The sequence below is a fragment of the Cupressus sempervirens genome, chromosome 6 (genome assembly GCF_028749045.1).
Source record: "Cupressus sempervirens isolate cs-2001-9-10 chromosome 6, ASM2874904v1, whole genome shotgun sequence".
In the NCBI taxonomy this organism is placed as follows: Eukaryota; Viridiplantae; Streptophyta; class Pinopsida; order Cupressales; family Cupressaceae; genus Cupressus; species Cupressus sempervirens.
In genome coordinates, this window is record NC_143123.1 from 85811580 (window position 1) to 85835974 (window position 24395).

At 36.1% G+C, this 24395-nt stretch overlaps 1 protein-coding gene across 1 annotated transcript in view; it reads right to left on the reverse strand.

The window, feature by feature from the left end:
• The window catches only part of LOC149551296 (uncharacterized), an 82929-nt gene extending 63409 nt beyond the window's left edge, over positions 1 to 19520 (reverse strand). Inside the window, exons 1-3 of the mRNA XM_089786852.1 lie at positions 19039 to 19520; positions 13074 to 13208; positions 12451 to 12589 (exon numbers count right to left, since the gene is read on the reverse strand). Coding sequence (XP_089642978.1) covers positions 12451 to 12589; positions 13074 to 13208; positions 19039 to 19263 — 499 coding nt within the window. The 5' untranslated portion in view covers positions 19264 to 19520. The remainder of the gene's footprint in view (positions 1 to 12450; positions 12590 to 13073; positions 13209 to 19038) is intronic.
• Between the last annotated feature and the right edge of the window lie 4875 nt (positions 19521 to 24395).

Here is a 24395-nt window from a genome sequence, read left to right on the forward strand (position 1 = left end):
TTCAAATATAGTCAGGTGCTAGCCATTGTTTACTTCCAGTAGCATGGGGTCCATTAGCAACCCTCCTACAACGTAAGTCTATTGTGCAGGACTGGTTTGAGAAGTGGTCCTTAGTTGTGTGGTGTAGGTATTCGATAGTGGCATCTTTAGTTGAGGCATTCAATAGTGGCATCTTTAGACTGGACAAGGTCTTGGATTTTGACTAGCACCTCTATTTGTAACATGCACCGCAATAAGTTGTTTTTGGCCACTATCTGTCCAGAGGTACTTGTGGCCACATGTGTATCCTTCTTTCCCTTCATGGCCTTCTCGATTTCTTCTCTTGCTTTGTATACCCTTTACTTCTCCATACAGGATCTAGGTACACAGCTTGTTTCGCCAAGTTCCAGGTGCCGACAAGTACCTTCTATCCCTCAATATTGAGTAAATTTACACCCAACTTCAGACAATTTGCATCTTCATGGTCTCTAGGACCACACCATCGACACAACTTATGAGGTGTGTTGTTCTTTGTACAATCTCTAGCAAAGTGAACCCACTGGTTGCATGCTCGACACTGAATCATTGGCCAACCCTTCAAATCATACAATATTCAACTTCTATTCTCATTCCCTCCTCTACCACCCCAACAGTTGTTATGATATTCCCCACATGATGCATTGTTGGCTTCTTGGTTTCGGTTGGTTGCCCCAAAGGTAGATGGTTGCTCTGGAGTAAAGAGCACTTGTTGACTACAGGTCTTCATGTTGTCTGGGCAATCCTTGGTGGAATGGCCCATCACCTGGCAAATGTCGCACATTAACATTTTTAGCTATGACCCCTTTGTGGGTCCGTTCCCCTTGCATTTTGTGCACCACATCTCACCTTCATTATTGCGGCCTACGCTCCCCTCCATCGTTTTGAACTCCTTCAACATTCTCTCCATGTCCTTCTAGAGCGCCTAGACCTTTTTATTTGGTTTGTCCCCACTTTTACTAATGCTCCCCTCTACGGACGATTCATCACTTTCCGATGAAGATTTACTTCATTTCTTCTTTTTCTTTGATGCTTTCCTTTTACTCTCCAAGTTCATGGCTCGTTCATAGGCACTGGAGTACGACTTTGGCGGTACTATATTTTTCTTTGTAGGAAGGCGTTCAATCCTTCAACGAACCATCTCTTCTTTAGTTCGTCTATTGGCTGAGTGACCATTCTCCCGAGTAATTCTTTAAGCCTTCAGTTATAGGCTCGCACGGTCTTGTAGTCACTCTACCACTCCCATCAAAATGTGCCAATGTCATCTTACTAGCCACTTGTTGAAGCTCAGTCTACCTAGTTCATTGTCTATCAAGAGCAGGCCTACCTCTGGAATGCTCACGCTTATGTGTCAAGTACATATCAAAGCTCAAATTATCCTTCAACGCCTGGGGTAATGCATCCCACTCAGCGAAGTGAACTACAACATCATCTACGAAGGGTGCAGCCTCAAAAGTAGTACTAACTACATCCAACTCTGGTCTCAAGAAGGTGGGTCTTTGTGGCCTATCATGAGCACCAATATACCCTATCAGCAATCCTAACACAGTCCTCAACCCTATATCTATCACCAACCCTAGACCCTTCATCCACTCATGATCTTCGGGAACCAACTGAAACATCACGAGCTCTCTCTCTACTCTATCCCCATGAGAGAGCTAACTATTAATGTGTCTAATAACTGTTGTTGTACACCTGTCATTTGTTGTTGTCCGGACACAATATTCCTAAATGTTTGCATAGCCCCTTTATCAACCTCAGCATCAGTACCTTGGAATCCAACACCACCCAGACTACCAACAGAACCAAATTGAATCTCATGCGCTCCTTCTCTGGGAGAAGTACGACCTCCATAGGTATAGCGCATACCCGACACAAACCTCTTGTCATCCTCCATGATATTATAACCAAACTCTGAAATCACAACTAGAAACAACTCTGATAAATGTTGCACTGACAAATGAGCGCAACTTCTGCAAGTTGGCAGGAAACCGCTCGGATACCCCTATATGAATGCCTTCTTGCCTTATACTGATTTGCTGATTGAAAATGAGAAATGTTTTTGGATTTTTGTGTTTTTCTGATTTTGTGTGATTTTTTTGAATATATGTTTTTTTGTTTTTTCAAATTTAAAGAACACAATACCAACACACCACCATGAAATAACAATACACTCTACTACTACCAATGATAGAATTTCAACCAAACTGGAATTCACAAACAATTTAAAATAATGCATATATTAACAATAGTAGATTTCCACAGTTCATTTGCCCTTAATCTTTTATCTCTCATTTTTTATAATTTTTGAGTGTGGCACTTTTCAATCTTTGTTCTTTTATTCTTTGCATTGTTTTGCGTGCTTTCCTCTTCTCTTCTTATAGTCCTTGAGAAAGGTCCAGCCTGCATATCTTTACTATCCTGCACTTTCTCATCCTGATGATGGATCATGTAGCGTGATCTGAAACATTGATGATAAAAATACACACAATCGAATCCAGAAAACAACTTATTATAATGCATATAGTTTAGAACCCGACAGCTAACTTTGGCACCAAATTGAATTGACAATATCACTGGAATTATATTGATACCTCCATTCAAATTGTACAAGGCCTCCCATATGAAATCGATCCCACAATACAGACTTACCACCCGCCACCAATGAAAAGAGGACTCCAAATGGCTGCCATATGGAATTGGCCAAAACGCAGGTCTGAGATAAATGGCAGCTTGCCTAGGATGTAGCTGCAGACCCTACAGGGAGTACAATTCTCTGAAATATGTATTAACTGCCCTAATTTATGTTTGTGCCACCCAACAGAATGAACGCACCCATCAAAACAATGCACACAACCTCCTTAATGGTGGATGTGATTCAGTCTAAAGGAAATTCGTTGTTGATCTGGGAACGGCAACCTAGAATTCTCAGTCAATTCCTCACCAATAGAACCAATAATGCTAACTTCTGCAAATTTTCTCACAGCCAAACTCAAGAACAAATTCAATAATATTCTCCTTAGAAACGCTGCACAACAATAGGAGATAATGGCAAATTGTTATACATCAGCAACAATTTGCCAGCCACCCTTCAAACATTTCTCAGAATTTCACAAAACCCTCAACCAAATGATTAGGAAGAAATATAATATTCAAGATGATTCATTCTCTCCCAAGAAGTCATATATGTAATGCTTTTTGTGCCAATTAGCTTCACCCACACACCTTCCACTTAGAAATAACTTTATAATATAAAGGTTGATTACTTTATTTTAAAAAGCACAATAATAATTAAAAGTGCATTAAATACTCATTAAACCCCATTATAAATGAAATAAATATAGATTCACCAAATAATCCATCTGGAGACTAAGACCCAAAATGCCAGGCAACCACCCCGGCTTGACTGCTCTACTAAAAATAGTAACTGGCCAAAAGTGACTTACTAAAAATAGTAATCTCGCAACAAAGACCGCCAAATCCAAACGTCGGCTCACAAGAATCGCAATGATGATCTAACAATACCACACTCCAAAAACCCACTAAAACAGGGACATTATAGTCCTCCCTCCCCAAGATTGCTTGTCCCCAAGCAATCACAATCTAGGGTGTTGTTAGAATATCCTCAGGCTCCCAAGTAGCATCCTCATCTAGTAAGTCCTCCCACTTAACCAAAAACCCTCTAATGGCCCTCTGCAACTGTCTCTCTCTAGTATCAAGAATCACCTCCGGAATCAACTCAAGTCTCCCTTCATCATCTAATGGAGGCAACACAGGAGATGGCACCACATGTCTATCCAAAGCCTTCTTGAGGCGTGAAACATGAAACACATTATGAACCCTACTATCCTCAGGCAAATCTAACTCATATGCCACCTCACCAAAACACCTCACAATACAAAAAGGACCATAACAACACAGCTTAAGTTTCTCTAATCCACCTTTCTTAATAGAAGATTGTCGATATGGCTACAACATTAAGTAAACCATTGCACCCACCTAAAGAGTACGAGTTATTCTCAACCAATCAGCATATTGCTTTTGTTGATTCTGCGCTCTCTGTATATTATCCCTTAAAGACCTCATAACTTCTTGACTATCCTATAACAAATCCCCTGCACTCGATACTCTGCTATCACTACATAGCCAATCCATAAAGTTGGGTGGATCATACCCATATAAAGCCCTAAAAGTGACATCTAAATGGTTGTGTGGTGAGTGGAATTGTAACAATACTCACATAGATAAATCCACCTCACCTAGGGCCTCTATTGAGAAAAAACATAGTTCCATAGATAACCCTCAACCCATTTGTTCACAATCTCAGTCTAATTGTTTGTTTGCGGATGATAAGTAGTACTAGGAATCAACTCAGACCCACATAATCTGAAAATTTCCTGCTAGAAATAAGTAATAAATCTACTATCAGTCACTCACTATGGTCCTGGGTAGATCGTGCAACTTGAATATCTCCCTAAAAAACAACTCGACTAATTGCACAGTTGAATAGGTTGTAGTAATAGGAAAGAAGCATGCATACTTCGTAATCTTGTCCACTACCACATAAATGCAATCCTAGCCTTGGGCTTTAGGCAAGCCCACAATAAAGTCCATGGAAATACTCTCCCACTTCCTCACAAGATTAGGGAGTGGCTACAACAAACCTGCAAGATAAGTGTGCTCATGTTTGTTTTGCTAACAAACAAAACACTCTCGAACATAGCGATGAACATCACTCTTCAACCCCTTCCAAGTGAATTTCTCCAAAAACTGTCTATATGTCTTAAAGAAACCTGGATGACTAGCCATAGGAGAATCATGAAATGCTTGTAGGATAATCTCGCGCACATCTAACCCTAGAATCAAATATATCCTCCCCTTGTAGATGACCAACTCATCCACAAGTGAATAACTACCATCCTGAATACTGTCTCCAAAATACCTGAAGCCCACTGATCCCTGGCATACTCAACTATAATCAAATGTCTTCAATCATCTAAAATCTTAGTAACTACACATAGATGAGGCCTCCTTGGGAGAGCATCTACAACAACATTTTGAGTCCCCTTGATATAAGAAATATCAAAATCATATGATTATAACTTGCTGACCCATTTTTGTTGCCTCTCATTCAAGTCCCTTTGTCCAAGAAAATGTCTCAAGCTATTATGGTCAATCTTAATGCAAAACTTGTTGCCCACTAAGTACTACCTGAACTTGACCAAAGCATGCATGATGGCCAGCATCTCCTTATCATAAACACTAAATGATCTCTTAGGTCCCCACAACTTCCTACTCAAAGGCTATAGGATGTCAATCCTTGGATAGAACTGCACCAATACCCTCTCCAGAAGCATAATAGTGTAAATCAAAGGGCTGAGAAAAATCTAATAAAGCTAACATTGGGCACGAAGTCGTGATGGTCTTAAACCTCTCAAAACACTCTTATGCCTAAGCAGTCCACTAAAAAGCACCCTTCAGGTCAGATATGTAAAGGAAGCCACATGTTGAGATAATCCTACCACAAATCTACGGTGAAAAGCACAATGACCTACGAACCCCCTCAAGTGTGTCAAATTCTCAAGTGTGGGGCCACTCCACAATAGCACAGATCTTATCTAGATCCATGTGAACTTTGTCAGCACTGCTGATATGCCCCAAGTAAAGTAACTCTATCATGGCAAGAGCACACTCGGATTCCTTGGCAAACAAGGAAGCCCAATCCAATATACCCAAAACTATATCTAGATGAGCAACATGATCATCCCAAGTCTTGCTATAAATCAAATTCACAAAAGAATACCAATAAAAATCTCCGGAGCTAACTATGAAACACCCTATTCGTAATAGACTAAAAAGTAGCGGTAGCATTCGTCAAGCCAAAAGGTATGACCAGAAACTCAAAATGTCCACAATGACACCTGAATGTCGTCTTCTCTATATCCTACTCTCTAACCCGAATCTAATGGTATTTGGACCTCAAGTCATTCTTCAAAAAATACTTGGCCCCATGCAACTCATCAATGAGCTCATCAATCCGTGGAATCGGATACCTGTTCTTAATAGTTTTTTTATTCAACATCCAATAATCTATACACATCCACAAGGTACCATCATCCTTAACCAGAACAACTGAAGAAGCTTTCTAGGCCTGATATGCCCCATCTCAAGTAGCTCCTGTATAGTCTTCTCAATCTCATCTTTGAAAGATTCCCAAATTACTTGCTCAATGAGGAGAGTCAACACTTGCTTATCTTTCCCATAATGGATTGTGTTCATTTGTGGATTGTAGTGCTTGGCACACTCAAGTATCAATTGATGCATTGCCTTGTTGGGGGGAAAGCAACAATTTGAACAATGTCATTCTGCACCACTCACTTTGCCATCTTCAATGGATTGGCCCCTAAACATCCGATCTCTCACTTGTAACATGTTCATTGGTCCAAGGTCGATATCCCCATCCTCCTATTCCTCAAAGTGAAGTTGGTCTTAGGATTCATCTCTTTTGTGCCATTCTTCATTTGAGTTTTCTTATCCTTCCTCGAGTTCTTAGTTTTAACACCTCACATCTTTGGACCTATAATTAACATCCACGATTAGATTTTTGAATTTTTGAATTTTATTAGAAAGGAAGACCTTGTAACTAAGAAATAAAACTTGCCCAAGGTCAATATCCCCATCCTCCTATTCCTAAAGTGAAGCTGGTCTCAAAAGTCATCTCCTTTTTGTCATTCTTCATTTGAGTTTACTTATCCTTCCTCGAGTTCCTAGTCTTAACACCTGACATCTTTGGACCTGCAATTAACATCCCCAATTAGATTTTTGAATTTTGAATTTCAATTAGAAAGGAAGACCTTGTGGCTAAGAAATAGAACTTGCCCAAGGATTTTGATTAAATTATTACTGTGATTGGGCTTCCTTCAAGCTATTGATTTCATCAACTTTCACAGATTTTTAATACGAACTCTTATTTGAAAAGTGTACCAAGCTCGCTGAAATTAAGAAATCTTGATGCTCAGTCCTTGTAATGGACACCCAGGAATGCCCAAAAGCTGAACCAAAGCTGGAATTATATTAATTCTAAAAATGCTGCAATCAAGTACAAAGAGATGTATTCCAAAGGCCAAACCCCAAGGGAATGACGTCTAGAATGTTACAAGAGAGGATGAACGTCCTCTAATGCCAAGAAAGATATGTGATTCAAACATCCAAACTATTATCAAATGCAATTCACAATCATCCGATACAATAATCCCATGCTCAACAATGAGACTTTCAGCCCTATTTATCCTTTTCTTCATCCTTCTAGAAGGAACTAAAACATTAATTAATTGCAAGGGCTAGAAGCTTCCTCCTTCCAATAATTAATGCATACCCTAAAAACTCCTCCCTGGAAATAATTAATTAAATCGAGAGGCTTCCGTCCTTCCAATAATTAATACATACCCTAGAAGCTACTCCCTTGTAATTAATAATTAAATTAATTAAATACAAAGTCACCTTTAAATTGAATGACTTTATAAGAAATTAATTTAATTTTTTCTTATCCTCCACTTAGACTTTGGAGAACGTGAAGGCCAAAAGATGGGATCATTACAAATCCGCCCTCCTTGAAATTGCTTGTCCTCAAGCAATTAAGTAACATAATGGACTCCAACCTCCACCTGGATCCCAATATGTGATATCCATATGGAAGTTAAACCAACTGCAAACCCGCATCATCAGGACCAACCCCTGTAGCCTAGCATTCAAAACTTGTGCTGATGAAGTCAAAATGTCACCATAAGGCAACTCCATAGAAGATCTTTGAAACGTCTTCTTCCCTTTATCCATCCACATAATATATATTGGACTGGAATGCATATTATCACCATCATGCATTGAAAAAGATGTAGTTGTAGGTGAACCATATGTACTCATGCTAACTGTATCAACAATAGGTGTTGCCGCATCGAAATATATGGACATAGGAACAACATTAACTACTGCAACAGAAAACTGAACTAAATTTGTAGTTGATGAAAACTCATAATCATTAACATGTGTGGCTTCATTAGAAAATACATCAACCACTGCATTTATACCATTAAACTCCTCATTGGATGCTTCAACTGACATAGAAGTGGTTGCTGATATGATAGTATCCTCGCATTCTCCTAATTCCACTATTGCTACGTCATCATCCCCTAACAAGGCTTCATATGTGGTCTCCTGACTTTGCACGCATGTCTCTACTGACTATGTCGAAATGCCCACATCATAGCTGGCTGGCTCTATACGTGTCTCGATCCCACCTGAGAAATAGACTACCTTCTGCTCTGGAGCAACATACAAATCATCAATGTTGATGCCCATCTGTCTAGCCATAAGTTGCAACATCATATCCATTCGCCTATTCTGCTCCTGTTGCATACGTTGCCTCTTCTCTAATGTACCCAATAACTGTCTGAGCATCACATCTTGATCTAGACTAATATACATCTTTATCCGGCTATCAATATGATCTCCACAGGATGGCAGGACTTATAGCTCTGATACCACTGTAATGGACACCCAGGAATGCCCAAAAGCTGAACCAAAGCTGGAATTATATTAATTCTAAAAATGCTGCAATCAAGTACAAAAAGATGTATTCCAAAGGCCAAACCCTAAGGGAATGACGTCTAGAATGTTACAAGAGAGGATGAACGTCCTCTAATGCCAAGAAAGATATGTGATTCACACATCCAAACTATTATCAAATGCAATTCACAATCATCCGATACAATAATCCCATGCTCAACAATGAGACTTTCAGCCCTATTTATCCTTTTCTTCATCCTTCTGGAAGGAACTAAAACATTAATTAATTGCAAGGGCTAGAAGCTTCCTCCTTCCAATAATTAATGCATACCCTAAAAACTCCTCCCTGGAAATAATTAATTAAATCGAGAGGCTTCCGTCCTTCCAATAATTAATACATACCCTAGAAGCTACTCCCTTGTAATTAATAATTAAATTAATTAAATACAAAGTCACCTTTAAATTGAAAGACTTTATAAGAAATTAATTTAATTTTTTCTTATCCTCCACTTAGACTTTGGAGAACGTGAAGGCCAAAAGATAGGATCATTACAGTCCTCAACTTAAGTAGATATCTTCCAAATTTTAACTCTATATAGCCTGATTTGTCTCAAGCTTCAACCTAGGTTTCTTTTACGGAAAGTTATACCTTTGATTTCCATTATCCCCATATTGCTTCTTTTAGCAAGCTCTAAGTTCTGATTTCTTCCTGATATAGGAGATTAATCTCTTGGGATCCCTTCAATGTCAACTCTCTTTCTTGAGAAATCACTGCTATTTGGTTAGAAATCACTGCTTATTGGAGAAGTCGATAAGGAGATTAATCTATTGGGATCCCTTCAATATCAACTCTCTTTCTTGGGAAATCACTGCTATTTGGTTAGAAATCGCTGCTTATTGGAGAAGTCGATCTACTCTTGATGGAAAAATGAAATGCCTTCTCCCTTCTTACATAGACAATATCAAGGTGAAGAGGCATGTCTCTTTGCATGGCCTACTTGCTCTATTAGTGGCTAATCACATTAATTTGTTTAAGCAAATAAACCTTTCCAAACAGGCAGATTTGTTTACAGATAAAAATTTATTTGAATCCCACTTTAGCTTTTAACTTCATAAATCAACATTACTCATAGGTGTTTGGGATTGAAATCCTAAGTACTGTGAAATTCCTCTTGAAGGTGTTCATGGCAAAGATGTAGGAATGTTGGGATTAAAAATTCCAACTTTGTGAAATTTCCACCCTTGTTGTGGGCTTTCATTCATCACCATCCTTTGAAAATGGATCAAATCTGCCATTTATAGATCATTTCAAACATATACAGGAAACCCTCACTTGTTTTGCTTTACATCCTTATTTGGCAACATGGCGGAAATCCTTGAATTTTAGCATTTCCGACCTCAAGTTTGGAATGCAGATCAGTCTTGAAATAACCAGGATGGCAGACACTTAGAGTGGAGTTGACAATTCTCATTGAGAAGTCCATTATAACTGGGCAAAAATTTTGGATCCTTAAGAATTTGCAAGGGTAGAACTTCCAGGATCTTGAGATATACAACCATTACCTTGGATGCCCACTTTGTCATTTTAAGCTCAAATTTATGTTTGAATGACTTGCAAGGGTCATTTATAATTAGTCTTAGTCTGATTTGCAAGTTGAATTGGCTGAAAGTTGATTATCATAGGAATTCAATTCATTTACATCTTCGGCCCTCATCATTTTTCCCCCAAGTATTCAATTCATTTCATCTTCCTTTCTCTCATTTATCTACACCAACCAATTTGGCACTCGACTTCCATCTCAGGCCACTCTCCTCCTAGGGCAGAGATTTTGAGCTCTTGGGATTTTGCAATCCCATGCTTGAAGAAATTCCACCCCCTAGAACCTTGTGGCAGAGGTTTTAGAATGATAGGATCAGACTTGGACGGAAACCCCAAGATCTTGGGATTTCTGGCCCTCTTGTTTTGAGTTGAAATCTCCAAATTTCTCCTTTCATACTTGTTTTGTTCATCAAATCTGGTCAAAATTTGAACCTTATTCATTGTTTTGACTCCAATTTTGACTTAGATCACATACTTGTATCAATTCCTGTGCATTTATTCCCCCCTTTGATGGTGATGTGCTTCATGACTTGTTTGGTTCTCTCACTTTTGCTCTCAAGGTTTGACTCCTAGAAAGATTAAACTGCCCAAACTTACCTCCCTAAGCCTAAGGCAACTATCTAACCTACTACAAAGTGACAAGAGGGGCTCCCATCTGCAATGGGATGATGGTGTGAAAAGCTCACAATAACACTCATATCACTTTTAATATTACTGGCAGGCACGCTAGATTGAAGAAATGATGGATTGAAGACATTAAAGCTTACCTTATAGCAAATGAATATTAAGTCCTTCTGAAGTTTATAGAAAGAACTATAGAACCTCAAAGAAATTACTAATAAGAGCAAGTTAAGGTATTACAAAGGCTTTATTAATACTAGTTTAATTAATCCAATTTACTTTTCCAGCATTGTAAGCTTGAAAAACAAAGTGGATATTGTTAAACTAAGGAGTAATGTTTGTGGCTTGCAGCTGAAATGATCAATGGACTACCTCATAAACTACTCAAAATGAGCAAATAGGTAAAACTTGTGACACTAATACAACTAAGAGAAAACACCATTTCCTGCTTTAACTTACATTGACCTTAACAATATGACAAGCAAATTCACTATTTCACCACATAAGTTCAAATCAAGAACTTCTAGCTTGGAGGAAGCAAAATGACTTACATATCTTCTTTTCCACCATGTTCAACTACAAAAAGAAAGTGTAAATAACTTCTATTCCGTCCATATGTCTATGAATGTCTACCATCTTATGTCTCTTTTTCCTTTGCAGAGCATTCTTACACATGGGATGGTGTTTAAAGATTGCAATTTTAACACAGATCACAAGGATGACACTTCCATTAAGGGTTGGAAACAACATGAGTGACTCCAATAATATGTAGTACTATCTTGTATAGAAGAGTCAAAATACATGTTAAATTGAAAGGTACTATACAGCAATTTTGTCTAAAGAACATTTAAAGTTCATTATAACATTTTCCACCAATCTAGAGCGATTTCCTATATATAAACCTCAGGAATTGCATTAGCTATCTCAAGGCTAGTATTCAAATATGCCTCAAGGTCACATGACCAAGAGTCAAGCATATCAACACAGAAGATGACATTTAAATTAGGGAATCTAGACCATATCTTCCAACTAAAAAGTAATGTGTATTACTTAGTCATTACATTAATCACATGCACCATTAAAATGACACAATGCATTTTATCAATCAAAAAAATCACACAATGGAAAAAAGAGCCACATATGGCTAACTTGCAGCCACTACACAAACATCTTGAAATTCCAATAATGGAAAGAAATACAATACATTTTACCAAAGTCCCAGTTAATATTTCCAACCAACTAAACCAAAGAATACAAATCTTCATTTAGTTCACTTGGGTCACAAAAATAACTGTGATATTGACTAATTAGACCACACACATGTCTCATATGATAGAGAAAACTTATGTAATTACAACTTCCTTCCAGAACTAACTACTTTTACAACTACTTTAAAGGGTCGAAGAAACTTCTATCCAGCACTAATTACTGTTACAGCTTTACAAGGTTGAAGAAACTTTGTTCACAGTATTCTCACCTGTACTTTGATCCTTAGATAGATCCTCCATAATAGTTGGCAACTAACATACTACCTTCTCAAGTTATAAATCTGGCGAGCAATTTTCCTAGTACTGTTTCAATCTAGAATAACATGCAAGCAAACATAAAAACTGCACAATTCATATAAATGCAAAATCAGGGTGAAGGCATACATTCGCTTGCACCATCTTCGTCATCTTCAGCAATCTCATCTTCAAAGTCATCAAGAGTTGAGAGTGCGGCACCATGATGAGTTAGAATATCATCATCTCCATCTGATAAAGCAAATTTGCTTTGCTTAACCATCCTTCCCTAGGAGAAAGCCAGAAAACAAAAGTAATAAATAACATTGGATTTAAGTCGGTGTGAATCAAACAGAGAATGTCATACATTCCATATTTAACATTAAATTTAAGTCAGTGTGGATCAAACAGGGGAAGCCATAGGTACCATGTTCCCAACTAAACACACATGAAAAGAGAAATGACATATCTTCAATAATTCAAAAGCCAAACAACAGACAACCATAATTTTGAACTGCTCCAATCCATCTTATGCTTTTTTTAAATGTCATGACCAAAACCAAATAAATATTTGATATATCCTCTTAAAAAAATTGTTTTCTTGAGAACAATGCATGCATTTTCTATCGTAATAAAATTTGCATATACCCTAATTGGGAATGAAAGTGTAGATAAGTTCCATTGACATCCTACCAGATGAAATGAATGCCTCTCAGACTTCCTGCAAGCAAGGATATTTATTGATATAGCACTAAATGCAAGTAGAACATTACCTGTCGCTCATGTTGGAATCTGATAATAGCTTTATCTTCATCTCCAAGACTGTCATCATTTTCCCCAAACCGTCTATCCAAGAACATATTAGCTTTACCACTTTGCTTGTATTCTTGTAAGAGAGTCTTCTTCCTCTGCACAAAATCACAAACATTGTGATCCACTATTAATTTTCGAAGTTATAAAACACACTAAATATTTGCTATGCTAAAACATATAACTCCATAGAAATGATATTGCATTCATCACTTTAATTCTTAGCATTTGTTGCTGGATCTCCAGATATGGATCTTATCGAAAGTAAATGCACTTCAAAACAGACTATGTCAATTGAATTATTTAAAAAAAGATAATGAAAACCAAGCTTTTAATGCCTTGCATAAATTGAACAGTTAAAAAATATTTAAAATAGCATGTATCTATAGTATTATGTATAGCCCTGTGTGTCAATTGAATAATTTAAAGAAGATGAAGAGAATGAAGCTTTAAGTGCCTTGCATAAATTGACCCATAAAGAAAAATTCAAAAAGCATGTTTCTATTATCAATTGTGCATAGCCCTGCGTGAGTATATATTGTCGGTAGGGTTTATGGGCGCTAATATTTTGTTTCTGCTTGCAGAACATTAGTTCAACCATTTCTGAACCATCTGAACAAATCTAAAAATTTGCAGTGTGACAGTAATGGAGGACACCTGCACAGGCCTAACTACAGTTCAAATCCCTCTCTCCATTTAGCATTCAAATTATTAAACCATCCAGTGTACTCATAATTGGAAGACGCTCATAAGAACCTAGTCCCAGCTCAAATACCTCTCCCAACACAGCATCCAATTAAATTTAAACCATTGCAGTGCAATTGTAATGCAGTATATTCATAAAAGCTTGACCGAAGTTCAAGTTCCTCTTGCCACAAAAAAGGTCAGTTATAACAAAGCAGTCACGTGATCAACTTATCTATTCTCCCCCAAGATAAACCAGAAAACAGAGACATTCAACTTAATCATCAGCTAGCTACAAAGCTACATAAAATGCTCTCAAGTTAACAGAATTCATAAACAAACAAAAAAGCCAAGAACATCCATTCAAATACATAAATGCACTCAAATAAAAATATATAAACAGAAAATATAAAGATCCATTCAAATGCTAGTACTTTAAAATAAAATGACAGAATTTGCAGACTTACTTTCAATTGGCATGTTCATGATATAAGCCTTACACCCTAATCCATAAAGTTTCTGAATGAATGAATGATTTTAATGACGTCCACGAGACTGATCAGTCTGAAGGGCCAGAGGTTCACAGCCTTAAGCTATCTCTGTACTCTTTTCCATGTCTGACTTCTTGCTATGAATCTTGACAATCAAACTAGCAGTTTCATTGATCTTATCTACCTCAAGTAATGGGTGCACATTGTTGGCCTTCAAGATGATTTCATATTGAGCATGGTGATTTCATATTGAGCATGGATGCCCACATATGCTGCGCATTATATGAGAGAGCGTCATTCAGTCTCAATCGTACCCATCCTGCAGAACATGCAAGTCCTCTCTTCCCACACCTCTATGGGTCTTTTCCACCTACATGTCTCATACCTAAGATGATGCAAACCTATCCTTAATTGTGCCACTAACAGCCTAGCTTCCCCTTTTATAAATGCCCCTAGATCTGCTTTATCTCCATGTTCCTGAGTTGGGTTGAACTCTTTGACGTAACGAACCTTTTTTTCGACCAATGTGATCAGTCCACATAGCAGTCTGAAATTTTTCTATGACAAACTTTTATATTTCCTCATTGGTATTAGGACACACTTGTAAGATGATTTCATATTGAGCATGGATGCTCACATATGCTGCGCATTATATGAGAGAGTGTCATTCAGTCTCAATCGTACCCATCCTGCAGAACATGCAAGTCCTCTCTTCCCACATCTCTATGGGTCTTTTCCACCTACATGTCTCGTACCTAAGATGATGCAAACCTATCCTTTATTGTGCCACTAACAGCCTAGCTTTCCCTTTTATAAATGCCCCTAGATCTGCTTTATCTCCACATTCCTGAGTTGGGTTGAACTCTTTGATGTAACGAGCCTTTTTTTCGACCAATGTGATTATTCCACATGGCAATCTGAAATTTTTCTATGACAAACTTTTATATTTCCTCATTGGTATTAGGACACACTTGTAACTTGATGTTCCACATTCTCAATCACTTTATGTCATCCAAGTTTTCTTCCTCTGGTCAAGACCCCCTTTCATCATAATTTTGGGTTGTCATTGCGTATCCATGTTTTGAAGCTTTTTTAAACAAACCATTAACCAGGTTATCTCCGCCGCCTCCAACGAAAAAGTGTTGGCTTCCGCTAATTAAATTTCATATGGAACTGAGATTTTAACTTTGAGACTGGTTGTGATTATGTGCTTCTGAATTCTCTCTAGCTATTTCCATCCATATTTGTGGAAGTCAATCCCCAGATTTTTTATTCTTCCACAATTTCTAATGGGCTGCCTTCAAAAAGGAGGATAGTTTGTCTTTTGATTTTCTTTCCTCTTCAAAGATAAAATCATGATTTTTGTTTTGGTAAAATTCACCTACATCCCTACCTCCTAACAAGTGTTCTAAGGCCCCTAAGATCTCTTAATCCATGAGTTGTTTTATGTATTAAGCTAAAATCATCGGTGTATAAAAGTAGCTTCACCGCATATCCTACCAGTTGGACCCCCTCCCTCATCTATTTTGTCTAACCAAGTTTCTAATTTATCAATGTATAAACCAAAGAAAGTGGGTGATAACAAACATCCTTGCTTAACGCCAATGTCATTTGGACATTCCTTCCTTAGCTCTGGTTCTGGCTCTGACTCTCTCATAAAATCTATCCATTGTCACTCTATGCACACTAGGAATACCTAATTCTTCCATTTTGTTCTACTGCTTGTCACTAGGCACAATGTCAAAGGCGTTCTTAAAGTCCACAAATATAGTAATATGCTTCTTCCCCCTAATTGTCACATTTTTTTTTTTACAAGTGTCAGAGGTTGATGCATGATCAATAGTTGAATGTCTAGGCCTAAAATCAACTAGCCCTTTTGCCTTTTTTCCTTCACCTTTTACCCAACTGCTGACTCTATGTTCCACCATGCTACTGAAAAGTTTGTCAAGAAAAGGGTTGACTATAATAGTGTGATAATTAGATGGGTTATTTATGTCCCCACTCTTAAAGAGAGAAATAACCACACTAGTGATCCAATCAACTGGGAAACCATCCCAAATGACATTTTGAAGACTTCTTTTATGTGAGGGGCAAGGAGCTCAACTCTCTAATTAAAAAATTCACTTTGGAGCCCATCAATGTCACTTGCCTTCCCACTTGCTAATTTCTTTATTCCCTATTTGATATCATCCACCGTGAAGAATTCCACTGAAGTGTTCATTGTGGGAGGAGAATTATTCCCGTCACTCATAGAGTACTTTGCATATTCTAGTCACTGAGCATCTATAATATTATTCTTAGTTTGTTTTTTCTCTGTTGTAATTCGTTCCAAAAGTCTCTAGGATTGTCTTTTCCAAGAAATATTAACTCCCTCCTTACACTTACATACTCTTCTTTTTTGCTTGAATCATTTTTGGATACTTGTTTACTTTGCTCAAATCTTTCATTTTTATAGATCTTTTGGCTGCCTTACATTCTTCTTCATACCACAGATTTGCTGGAAAAGTGCTTGCTGCCCTCTTCCTACTGCAAGATCCTTCACGTGCCTTTGACGCCTTGTGTATAATAAGAATCGGCAAACTACTATGAACATGGCCAATCTAATGACATTTACTTTTTTGATACAGAGTTTGGAAAGATGAATAAGCCACAGTGCTGGACATGTTGCCATATGATCATGTCAGCTGAACTATGGGTCACGTTTGTTGACTATGCAGATATTGCACTTAGTCACCCTAATTACTAGTGTACCCTATAAGGATTAAACCACATGCCCCGCCTGGACAAAGATCATTTTCTTTAGCTATCACTGGAATTTTACAATTTCATAGCCACATTAACACGTTTGAGATCAAAATCGAATGGAATGAGCTCCAGGCTTTCATAAAGAAGAGTTGTATTCAAAAACCTGTGTGACATATGACAAGCTCATATGTACAATTTTCACATACCCAACTAGGACACATATTACATGCTCATATTTTCAAATGTTCAGTGATGAATGTTGACTGAGGTAAATTATCGCATCCAAAATGTGCCATTTGCAAGCCCATATGTACATTTTTCATAATAAAACCCAACTAGGACACATATTACATGCTCATATTTTCAGATGTTCCGTGATGAATGTTGACTGAGGTAAACTGTCGCATCCAAAATGTGTCATTTGCAAGCCCATATGTACTGTTTTCATGATAAAATCCAACTAGAAAACATATATATTTCATGTTCATATTTTCAAGTGTTCAATGATTAATATTGATTGAGGTATACAATTGCATCCAAAATGTGCCATATTGAAAGCCCGTATGTACAATTTTCACTACAACACCCAACTAGAACACATTACATGCTCATATTTCAAATTTTCAATGTTCAATGTTCAACGAGCTATAGTTTCCACATCCAATCCTAGGCATAGTATTAACCCTATGTTACCCCGAGTTTCTAGGACGGGGGGACGAGGAAACGGGTTTCCGGGACAGTATTTTTTGGCTGAAATAGGGGACAGCAGGGGACGGCTATAATATATATATATATATATATATTCATGAATTTCAGAATTACATAGTATTGTCACATTCATCATAGCAACATAGTTTAAAATTATCAATTTCATTCATCAAATCAGCATAGAACATAACATCAAATCGAATCATCATCTAAGAATTGGAACATAGGATGACATCAAATGAGAGAATCAATCTGCAATAGATTAGACTTTAGAGCCCTTTCTTGTGGGTTTTGGAGGAAAACCGAATTTGTTGTGCCAAATCTTCCTAGATGGGTAGCTGCCATCTTGTTTGGGCAGTAACCAGCTACAACAATTTATTTCTAGGCAATTATTGCTGCTATCGGAGCATTATCAAAGCTGAAAACAAACTGAGTATTCCTCAACCCAGCAGCAATCATTTCCAGGTCTGCAATATGAATATCAAATAGAAGTTTGATTTACAATCATTTTTCAGGTCTGGATTGTTGAACAAAAGTTGGAAGTTTTTATTTTCAGTCATAGTTGGATGCTAAGTTTGTAATGGCTTCCAGAAAAGAAAAAAAATTCAACATGGGTTATATTAACATATTTTATTATTTTAATGTGGGGCCAGCAAATGGGCAGAAAATCACCATTTATTAATGTTATTTTTTAAGTTGAATTTTATTTTAAAATTGGAAACTTCAAGCAGTCCCCGGGACGGATGGGAAACAGCTACGGAGTCCCTGGGACTGTCAACACCATCTAGAAATGCGTTGACCATTTCTGAAGTTTCAGGGACAGGTTTCTGATTTTCTTGCTTGGGTGGAGACGGTTTGGAAACATTTCCAGCCGTTCCCAAGTCCTCGAAATGGGGACAGTTTCCGAAACTCAAGGCTTAGAGCTGGAAATGCATCCCCGGGTAAGATAGTATTAACCTGACTATGTTTGATCTGAATAGATAGTGTACATGAACTCAAAGCTCTCTAGAATAAATTTACATCTTATGTTGTCCGGTGAGCGCCTTTTAGTGGACACTAATTATATTGTCATGAACGGATGTGTACATTTTGCTTTTACCATAGAATAACTGCTTTAGCATTTGAGAGGCAATGTTGAATGAATGGCTGATATGGAGAGTTTTCATACTCGCGCAGGTGCAAAATCTAGAGAAACTGATAAATAGATACCCTTGAAGTGTAGAAAGTCAGCGGAAAGATGCTGAGCTGAGTATGTTATGATAATAAATGCAAACATAATAAGATAATAGAATCTGCGTACCCTTTCTATGGCTAATGAACGAGAGAGGCCAACGCGATGTCCTTGGCCCTTCTGTTTTTTTCCTATAATATTAAATTTCTTCCGCGCCCACAGAGTCTCGAACATATTATCCTCTGAAGTTATTTTTCTCTTCTTCATAGCCACGGCATCAGGTGCTCGAGCTTGAGTCTCGTTCTTCTTCTTCTTTGTTTTATTTTTTCCTTCATTATTATTTTTCTTTCCCATCCTGCGAGCTGAATAGGTCGATTCCGATACTGGGTCACCACAACTTAAATCGTTATCTCGCGCCAGTAGCAAGAATAGAAAGAAGGGGAAGCGTGAATACGGAGGAGATTCATTCGATCCAAATGTGGCAGGTTTCTCTCGCTCGACCGGCTCGGGAATAGAATCCTGTAACAAGCAATTCGAAGAATTAACAAAGGGATTCAATTGCTATGCGTGAAGCGTCATTCCCCTTGCTTCGTTACCCGGATCATGGAGATCTGGTTTTGGGGTTGGGGTTTGTTATTTAAAAAAATTAATAAATTAATAAATTAAATTAAATTTTCAGTTTTTACCTATTATTAAGTCAATTTATTACTAGTTTATATATTAAATTTGTATATTTAAACATCTTTGATTAATTTTACTAATATATTAAAAATAAGTATATTTTTTAGAGATTTAATATTATAAATTATTTGAAATAATAATATGTTATTATTAATTTTAAAAATTAATTATATAATTTGCATATTAAGTAATATAAGATATAAAATTTGTAGATTTAAATATTTTTATTGTTGAATTTTATTTATATGTTAAATAATAATTCTATTTGTTATACATTTTACATATTGAAAATTATTAACTATAAAAATTAATTTAAATGAAGAGATTAAATTAAATAGTTTTATTTGAGAATTGAACAAGTAATAGATATTAATATTAATGTTTAATATTTTGTAGAAGGAGAAATAAGGAGATATATTTAGAGATACAAGAACAAAGAGCTCTCTCTCTCCCTCCATCTATGGATTTTTGCCACTGCTAGTTTGTGTGTATGTCTATAAATTATTACCTTTGAACGTGTGAAAATTTAAGAATAAAAATTGTAGAATCTTTGGTACCGAATTCCAAACACTTTCATCTTTAGCATAGCTAGTAGTTGGGTTTCAAAAGGCTAATTAAAAAGTATGTTTGTTTTATCTTAGAGCACACTTCAATTTCTAAATGTTTGTAAATAAGTATCATATGTGTTTGGTAGACTTGTACAATATATATTACCTAAGGTTGTTGGTGTAGGGTAAATAGGTACTAGAGAAATTAATAATAGTTTCTTGATGTTGTAGTTGTAATATATTCTTCGCCCTAGTATTCATGGATCTTGGGTGAATGATAAATAAACTACACTTCCTATAATTATTTTTGCAACGTGTCCTCTCCCCCTTTAGAGTACTACAAATCTAGATCATATCTTCTTTTTTAAGAGAGACCTACTTAAGGCTCACTTTCTCTTAGGGGATAATCCGAAGTATGTCACTGTGGCAAGTTATATGATATAAGGGGTGAATTGCCAATAGTTAAAGCTCAATCTAGGTTTAGTGGTGTGATTTGTGTCCTTGAGGTCCTCAAAGATTCAAAACTCAAGTTAGGGGTTCCTAAGGGTAGTGGATTGATTGATTGAGAATCTACATACCTGACACCTATTAGCATTCTTAGAGCCCTTATTGTATTGTTTTGGTCAATCTATCAATGTTATTGGATTGGTGCAAGGGTATAAGATTCTATCTCAAATATTACTCAACATACACTCCCCTCAATAGGGTGGGAATCTCTTGGCTATAAGGTTTCTTCAGAAACTTCATGATGGGAACCATGGTAAGAGAATGTTAGTTGAGCTTATGCTACCAAGATTATGTCACCATACCTCTAGCCAACTATTGTGGATGTTGTAATTTAGTGATTGGGCCTAATCCCGTAACTAGTCCTATTAAATTTTAGTTGTACATGCTTATAAGTATTTTTATATATTTAACGCCCATTTATCAAATTTATCATTGGCCCTCCTTCTAGCATCCCCACACTAAATTTTTTTTTTTTTTAGAGTCAAAGGACCAAAAACAAGTGTTTGACATTGCTTCGTGTGAGTATTTCTTTGTAGATTTATTACAAATAATTGAAATCCTACAACACTTTAGAATCTAGGGAAAACTATCATATTATTGTAAATTGGTGCCTTAGCTCTACAAATAAATGTATATGATTTTTTTAGTTCTTGGACTTGCACCTCAATTCTTATGCTCATTTGGACATCTATTCCAAAACATAAATAGATATAAGTGTTGCTTTAAATAATAAGGCTCGTTGTCTTCAATTATAATGTGAATCTCTCTTTTACTAATCAATTACTAACCCTTATAGTTGCATTATCAATTTACAAGACATCTGCCAATCTTAGCAATCCTATAGTGTCAAAATTCTCAATTAACATCCTTCGGCACTTGGGCTCCACACATCAATACTTGTAGTCATCAATGCCATTAACATGTAAATTGGAATATATACTTGTCAAATATTAGTTTCGTAAATTAGCAATCATTAAAGCTCATACAATTCAGTTCATTAATATTGTCTTAACATGACATTTTTTCCTTGTTGATTGAGATCCATCATCTTTGAATGTAGGATTGTCTTGTCATCTTTGAGTAGAGTATCTCATCTCAAAGCACATTATCACCTTATTTTAGTGTGGTGTATATTTTTCCTTGTGTCTATCCATCATAACTCAATTAATATTTGTCTTCTTTGTCATATTTATATCTATAGTTACCATATTACTTTAGTTTATCCATATCTTAACATATGTCAATCACGTTGAGTCTATCTCCCATCATAGCATTTGATTCTTACATTTTCATCCATCCCTTTTCTAAGGTTGAAAGTTATAACTATCACATGCCCATAAAAACTAGAATACAATAAATAAGAGAAATCAAACATAATTAGGAACAAAATAAGGAACATGAAGAGGAAATTAGTGTAGAAATTCTTGGATATGAATTACATGATACCTATAACAATGTAGAAATACCAAAAGAAATAGTAGAGGAAATCCTTTGTGCTAATTAGTTTCCTAAGCTATTCGCAAAAGTATCAAAATACAATCCTAAATACTATTTTAGAATTATTTCTAGTGAAGGAATATAGATACATTTTGAGTTTGATGCACATCTTCTTAAAGTGGGTGGTAGAGTTGGTTCTAGAGTTGTGTCTTGATGTGTCTTATTAGACTAGCATAACCTTTCCCCACCAATTGATAGATTACTAAATACGTCAAATTCAATGGAGAGGGAGATCATAAAGACCACTTGAGGGGGTTTTGTGTCTCTGCGCTATAATTTTCAAATGAAGAACTTATCTTATGATACTTTTCCCTTGTAATACCATAGAGAGTTCTACAGAATGGTTCTTGAGATTGCTCTTGATTATCAAATAGTTTGAAGAACTGGTCAATGAGTTAGTCACACTTTATGCTTACAATTAGGAACATGAGGTTACTATGTGCAGTATCATTTTCCTACAAAAATTGATACATTTAGCTCACAAATATCTTTGTAAATTCCTAACAAATATTTGATTGGGCTTTTTTGTCCAAAACTTGAATAGAGAATTTGGCTTCAACTTCATGTCAAGTGCTTATAATTTTTTGACACAATCATAGATGAAGGTTAAATATTATGAAAACACTTATTGATGATGGAGTTAACAAGATCTACAAATACAAAAATAACAAATGTTATGCTAGCTCTAGTGATAATGAAAAACTTGACTTTGTGACTTAGATACACCATTCAAAACCTTCTATAATAAAAATGATGATGGACAAAAATTCTTTAAATTCTGATCATGAGATGTTCAGAGATCCCTTCATCAAAAACGAGAAAGGAAAGGATTCCAAACCTGAAAATGCCATGAACTATACTAATGCTAATTATGACCACACCATTAATCACACTAGTATTAGAAACACTTGTGTTTCTACCGTTACAATCAAGAACAAAACACTCAAATTCAACATTTTGATAGCTTGAGATATGATTGTACTTTGTTTGTCTATCTCTTATCCTTGGATTTCATCTATTTAATGCAAACTTCTAGATCGTTTGGGGAAATAGGCACACATGTATCAATCCTTGATGTTTACAATTATTACCTAAGCATAAATCTATACTTTAAAAAGCTATTTCTAAGGCAATGATACTTACAAATCTTCATGTGAACCATTTTCAAACCATGGCCAAACATATTTATTCCCCTCAAGCTCTTACCTTTGTTGAGAATAATGACTTTTTTGTACAACAATCTCATGATGCACATGTACATAATGAATCTTTCATCCATAGAAAACAAGTCAAATGAGTTGTGATAGATGAGCAACAAGTCTAAACATTTGTACCTTCAAACTTGGGTTATCACTTTGGGGTGCTCGAAAAATGATATGGATTTTAAGAAGAAAATAAAAATTAAGTCACACAATAAAAAGAGTGTTCCTCCAAAGGACATGTCATTTTTTTAATTGGGGTTGGACATGTAGTTAAAGATTTTATTCATCAAGTCCTTGACATTGCCTTCATATAAAACCTCCTTTTAAGGTGATCATGGATTTTTAATATGCAAGTCATATGTCTACTTGTCATGCTAATGTATTAAATTTCCTACAATGGAGCTAAAATTACCATATATAAAGATTCTAATTGTTCAAATATTGTGACAACATTCATCCCAAAATTGAACCTACCATACCCAAATATCTCAAAGCAACTCCCCATGCATCTTATGTTGACCCCAAATCACTTAAATTCTCTACTTCATAGTCTACTAAAACTAAATCAAAGATTAATGAGTAAATAAATACAACCTTATTTGGTCCCTATGTTTTAGACAATCACCTACTTCTAATGGGACTTAGCAAACCATAAACATCTTAAACTAGACCTAATAGAAAGATAATTTGCAAGCCCATTATTTTTACCAAGTGGCAATCCTTGAGCGATGAAATGGAAGTGTAGACACCTAAATCTCATTAAGCAATTAAGTAATCTAATTTAGTTGTCTTCTAGGATTTAAATATTTTTATTATTGAATTTTATTTATATGTTAAATAATAATTATATTTGTTATATATTTTACATATTGAAAATTATTAAGTATAAAAATTATTTTAAATGATAAAATTAAATTAAATAGTTCTATTTGAGAATTAATATTTAATATTTTGTAGGAGAGATAAGGAGATATTAGAGATACAAGAACAAAGATCTCTCTCTCTCTCTCTCTCTCTCTCTCTCTCTCTCTCTATATATATATATATATAT